Source organism: Aspergillus multicolor (assembly GCF_047715735.1).
Source record: "Aspergillus multicolor strain CBS 133.54 unplaced genomic scaffold BDW74scaffold_29, whole genome shotgun sequence".
Lineage (NCBI taxonomy): Eukaryota > Fungi > Ascomycota > Eurotiomycetes > Eurotiales > Aspergillaceae > Aspergillus > Aspergillus multicolor.
In genome coordinates, this window is record NW_027395980.1 from 362,774 (window position 1) to 368,773 (window position 6,000).

The following is a 6,000-nucleotide window of genomic DNA, read 5'->3' on the forward strand; positions in this document are numbered from 1 at the left end:
GCGGCATTTACCTCTCATGTAAAGACAATCTGCGTCGGTATTAGGACCATTGAACTTAGAGGCTTGGGAGGATGGAGCATGTGTGTAGGATAGCTTAGTTTTTTACAGGGAGAATGACGAAGGTAGGGCTAGGGCCTGGCTATCTGATTCTACTACCAAGGTAGGTAGAACCCGAGGAAATGTGGGCTCAAGCTCAAAGTAAGTGTGATTGGAAGAAACTACCACCTAGTGAATGGTTATCATTTCCCTGTATCCCACTCAAACTGTACACCGGACTTGTCTGGGATGGGGAAGACGGGAAAGGGGGGTCCTGGTTGAATGATAGGGCGGACGTCCGGTGTAGGGTTTTGGTGGTGGTTGTTGAGAGAGGGGAGCCGACTGTAGTTTGTATAGTAGTGTATATAGGAAGGTAACTGGGCCTCGGGGCTTCTGATACCTGCGAGTGAATGAGTGCAAAATAATTGCCTTAAGTTATGGTCTTGATATTTAACCACCCTGGACACCTTTTACCATAGCGACAATGGGACAAGCACAAGCCCTAAAGAGTGCTACCATCACTTGGTATCTATGCAAGTTAATATACTAACCATAATGCTAGAGTATTGACTCCGCCAAAGACACCGTGATATCCGTACACTTCCCACCAGGAATATCAACCCTCACCCCCTCCCCCTCTCCACCACCACACTCCTGTAAACTCCCATCAACAATGCATCTTGCCGCCTTGAACGGAATCCCAAAAACGCCCCTCGTCCCCTTCGGCGCACAAACCCTCAACTCCACCCTCGTCCCATTATTCCCAAACCTCCACTCAACCTCAATCCCGCCATCCGGCGTCGGAACCCTTCCGCTCACCCAATCCAGCCCTAACCCACCAATCATCGGCCGAAACGCCCACTCCTTGAACCCTGGTTTTACCGGCTGGATACCCAACACATACTCGCTAAACACGTACGTCGGCGCCCCGCCCCACGGGTGCGCGTGGGATGTATACAGGTCTAGCCCCGGTCGTCCGTCGGCGTAGAGATACTCCCAGGCTGTGCCGGTGTAGTATTCTTCTTGCGTTACCATGGCCGCCCAGAGGCCGTCTAGGAGGGTCTTTATTGTTGAGCTTGTGGCGGTATGGTGCGGATCAAGGCGGGCGTGTTTCAAGAGCGCTTCAAGGAGGAAGCCTGAGAGATTTGGGGAGAGATTTGTTGATGCGTCAGATGCAGTGCCAGAGGTTGTTTTGTAGCCGATTCCTAGACGCAGGGAGTCTAGTGCTGCGATGGAGGATGCTGCTTGGCTGGTATTTGCGGTGTTGGAGAGGATTGCCCATGCGGTGCCGATGAGCGAGGATTCGTTGAATGAACTGAGGCTGGAGGCGTATGTTCCTGCCTGGTCATTCCAAAGTTGGCTGTTGACAGTAATGGAGAGGTTCGTTGCTGTGCCGTTCCACTTCCTTGCTGTCTCTGAATCGCCCATTGCCTCTGCGAGATTGCTCATCTGGGCAAGTGTATACGAGAGCAGAGCTGACACAGCGGTGCCATTACTGTCTCCCGAGAAGAAAGCACCTAGATCACCACCAGTGACAAGACCAGAAGAGCCATCGACAAGACCCAGCATGACCTCAACGCCCTCCTTGATCCTATCCCAGTACTTCATCACAAACTCCCCATCGCCAGAATCAAGATAGTACCGCGCCAGACTATTCAGGAAGAGCATCTGGTAATCCAGCAGTCCATACGATGCATATATAGACGCATACTCCGCACTTTGACCCATGCCTGGACTCATTGCAAACAGTCCCTTACTCGGCCCAGATGTTTCCTGCCGCTGCAGGATAAACTCCAGCGACCCCCGCGTGAAGTCCGAGCGGTTCGTGCTGGCGCTGATGATCCGCTGCGTGTGCGCGAAGTCCCCGGACCAGACGAGGCGGTCGCGTTTTGCGCCGTCGAGACATAATGAAACTGGATTTGGCGAGACGCCGTATTCTGTTAGCACGGAGGAGTCGGTCATGGGGTTAGCGTAGAGGAGAGTCCCGTTCGCTGCGTGCACGGTTACATTTCGAACATACGCGACCTGGTCCTGGTAGGGCCCGAAGCCCCATGATCCGCTGTAGACACTCCCCGTCGAGAACTGGGCGTTTGAGACGAGTTGCAGGGAGGCCAGGGGGATCGTGATTGTGGTTCTGTTGGCGATGGACACCGTATACCCACTCTCTGTGATGCTGGTGACGATACGCATCCACTCGCCCTCTTTGATATCAATGTCGAGAGGGTAGTAATTGACCTTCCCCGTAATGAGACTCGTCTGGTTCACGATATTAAACCCGTACCCCACGGCCAGCGTATTTGGCGGCACGAGCGTGCGGTTTGTATTTAGGAAAGTTGAATCTTCTGGATACTCGCTCGTTAGGAGTAACGTGAGTCCAAAGCCCTGGAGCGACGTTGCAACCCTCCACCCCGTTCCACCGCGAAGGATCTTCGTCGTAAAGGAGATCGTGTAGTTTGCTGCTGAGGCACCGAACACTGATTGAGCCGATTGCTGCCCGCGGAGGAGGACGCCATTATCTGTGATTTCCCATGTTGACTTCGCTGTTCCCCTCTCAATACAAGCCTGCTGGACGGTTCGGGCGCCCAGAGCCCAGATCTCGTTGTAGAGCGGGTTCGAGGAGTTGAAGTAGCCCGGCAACTCGCTGACTTCAGTCCGCTGGTTCAACGAGCGAATGCCCACGCCACAGATCTTCACAGATCTATCACCGTTCAACAGGCGAAGTCGCTGCCAGCGCAGTCCACCCTGCTGGGAAAATGATTCAATGCGCCCAGATTTAGTGACATTGAACGTCTCCACGCGGAAACTGTTCGCTAACCCGTTGCCGAATGTCCAGGGTCCGTCGGCGAAGGGCTCGTCGAGGCCGGAATAGGCTTCGGTGTATTTTGCTTCGAGCTGCACTGCGCCAGAGAGAGATGACATGTCTAGAAATGGATACCCGCCGACTTCGGTGCTGTAGTCGAGTGTTATGGTGGGGTTTGAGGGGCCCAGGGTTAGGCATGTTGAGTTCGAGTAGGCGCGAAACTTCGTGCCATTGAATGCTTGCGAATAATGGGTTGGCGAAACGATAATCTCACTGTTACAGCATAATTAGCACAGGTTCAATTTGCTTTGGACGCAGAGGGCAGGCGCACCTATTGACCACCGCCACGAAGGCAGCAAGCACGACCGCCGCAGCGGGCTGGAATGGTAGCATCTTCTTCTCTGGCCTTTCTCCCCAGCTCGCCAGAGGGTGGTCTTTATCAAAGGGCACGTCGGAAGTGGGCGCCTTCGGTATTTTCTACCCCGAACAGTTCTTGCAGTGCAGTGGATTTCGGAAGACCCGAGGCGCACATCGTCACAGAAAAGTGGACCACTTGCGTCACTGCCTGAACTGGACAGGATTTGAAGCTTTAGAGAAACACAGGAGATACAGGGAATTGGGGTAGTTCCTGGCTTTCATCTGGGGTAGACCTCAGGTTACGGAGTATGTTGGTCTAATGGGATGCTCGGTCCCTGACTTGGACATCACATATTGTCGCGGATTTGCAGCCGAAGTACGTGTTCCGCCGAGAGAATGCGGACCTCTGACTCCTCTTGTCTGACAGATGCTTGGCTGCGGATCGTCATCTTGATCTATAGGCGGTGGTGGTTAAAACGTGGCTAGCAAATCACCAAGCCAAATCCAAACCCCGACCGTACTGTATAGATCTCCTTTTATCGGCTATTTCGTAGAACATTAGAGTGCCAACTCACGGACCGCTGCGTATAGATCTGGTTATGCTCGGCCTCGTCGGCTACCACCACAGAGCTACACAGAACTGAGGAAGAAAGCTTCGTGGGGGTCCTATTCCCAAAGACGATAAAAAGCCAATTGGCCCAGAAGCTGGGTTTGCTGAACGTATGAGAGTAGATACTACCATACCAGAGCATTACATGGTGCTCGATATGCCGAGGAAGGTTTAATCTTCAATTTCTATTGGGGGACTTGGGAAAGATATAATTATGAGATGTAATATGGCGGGAACGCAAGGAGCCAGCGCTTCATTGCTGCACCAGCTTGAGCTCACGATAGTGCCATCCGCCAGAACCGGCTCGAGGCTACCATATCCTGCAAGGGTTGGGTCAGCTGCTATTACTAACTAGACCAGCGATAACAATTGAGGAGAGAGGAGGCCAGACGCAAGGGGGTTCATTCTGACATTCCTCCGGCCTAGAATCCGACAGCAAGTTTTGCCCTCGACGAATCGATGGAAGCTAAGCCTTGATCACCATTGAGCCTAAAGTGTCGATTGGCGCCTGTCTGGACCCCTAAAGCAACGAAGCCCTTTCTAAGAGACGAGAGGCGATTTGAGGTTCAGACTTGGGTCCGTGGTTCTTGCTCAGTTCAGGCGTGGCATCCCCCTTCGCCACGCCCCTTGCTGGCATTTGGAATACTAGACCCGTGATTAAGGGAAGGTAAAAGCCTCATAGCACTCGATCTTTCGGCAAATCGATGTGCAACCACTCGACGTTACACGCGGGCGTTGTTGGCGAACCGCAGCGCCATTGGTTCGCCTTTGCGCCAAACCCTAAGGGTCTGGATGTCGGCGGATATCGCGGGAATGTACGAGTATCACCACGTCAAATAGCTGGAATTCAACCATGATTTGACAGGTAATTGAGACTACCAAGGAGAGCAATGAGTGAGCTATGGAGGGACGACAAGGGACCCCGTGGTTGTATCAACCGCCAAGCTGGGGGACCTTGGGGGTAGGGCTCCTTCGCCATCCCCGGGGTACTCAGGCTATCACAAAGCTATTTCAACAAGCCGACAGTGCAACGTTACACCTGTAGATCCGGAGAAGAACCGAGTCCTGATTAAGGTCTAGACCCGATCGAGTGAAGAATGCCAGGGTCCAGCCGGTCAGGATCTAGAGCGGCCGAAGATAGAAGGATATATAGATTTGGGCTGGAGGGCGCTGAAGACAATTCTGCCCCTGCCAACGCACTTGGCACCCAAACAGTTTCTTTTACAGCAGTTTCGACCAACAATTCGATGGATAACAAGGCTGAAGTGGTGGTCCCTGAGCAGGATGTCTCCCATCCACCAGGTACGCCCTCCGCCACTCCTAACCCCGCCCCCCTCTAACGCTAACAATTATGGCATACACCAGGAACGCAAATATGGTTCACAAACATCCACTCAAACCCTAAAAGATGCTGGCGCTGGTTTCACAGCCCGACGTTCGACACCGAAGCATGCCCGTTCCCATCCTCTCCATCCTCCGCCGAGATATCCCCCCCAAACGACCCTTTGAACTGGCCCCAACCCCGCCGCGACGCCCTCCTTTATGCAATCGGCTTCAACAGCTTTCTCTCCGCTGCGCTGGCACCCATACTCGCAACAGGCTTTCCCTCCATATCAGCAACTTACAGCGTTGACCTGCAAAGTGTCTCCTTCACGATCGGGATCTACATGCTAGGACTCGGTTTTGGGGCGTTAGGCTGGAGCGTCATTGCAACCATCTTCGGACGAAGGCCCGTCTATGTTCTTGGCTCGGGACTGCTGATCATCAGCTCCGCATGGGCAGCGGCAAGCCCGTCGTACGTGAGTCTTCTTCTTGCAAGACTGATGCAGGGGTTAGCGGCGGCGCCGGGGGAGTTCCTTGTGTCCGTGAGTATCTCCGAGATTTATAGCCCACAGGAGCGCGGGTTCAGACTGGGCATTTATATGCTTCTTCTTGCGGGCGGGAAGAGTCTGAGTCCGCTGGTTGGGGCGGGCGTTATTCAGGGGTTGGGGTGGAGGTGGGTTCTTTGGTAGGTCTCGCACCCCGTCATCTGGACTGTCCTTGGATTTTATAAGGTTGGGATGAGTTTATAGGTGCTGATATCTTGTGGGCGGACAGGATCATCACCATTGCCTCGGGGGTATGTTTCACCTGCCTCTTCTTCCTTGCTAGGGAGACATATTGGGCGAGGGATTACACCGTACGCACCCCCCCCCCC

General features: G+C 53.6%; 2 protein-coding genes across 2 annotated transcripts; one reads left to right on the plus strand and one right to left on the minus strand.

The window, feature by feature from the left end:
• Nucleotides 1–594: 594 nt before the first annotated feature.
• On the minus strand, nt 595–3,229 carry BDW74DRAFT_181693 (putative alpha-L-rhamnosidase C; the record flags this gene model as incomplete). The annotated part of the gene is made up of 2 exons (XM_073730079.1): nt 595–3,109; nt 3,168–3,229. 2 exons carry the CDS (start codon nt 3,227–3,229, stop codon nt 595–597), a joined length of 2,577 nt encoding a protein of 858 aa, XP_073580413.1.
• Nucleotides 3,230–5,050: 1,821 nt separating this feature from the next.
• BDW74DRAFT_181694 (major facilitator superfamily domain-containing protein) lies at nt 5,051–5,815 on the plus strand (the record flags this gene model as incomplete). Its single annotated transcript, XM_073730080.1, has 2 exons — nt 5,051–5,105; nt 5,169–5,815. 2 exons carry the CDS (start codon nt 5,051–5,053, stop codon nt 5,813–5,815), a joined length of 702 nt encoding a protein of 233 aa, XP_073580414.1.
• Between the last annotated feature and the right edge of the window lie 185 nt (nt 5,816–6,000).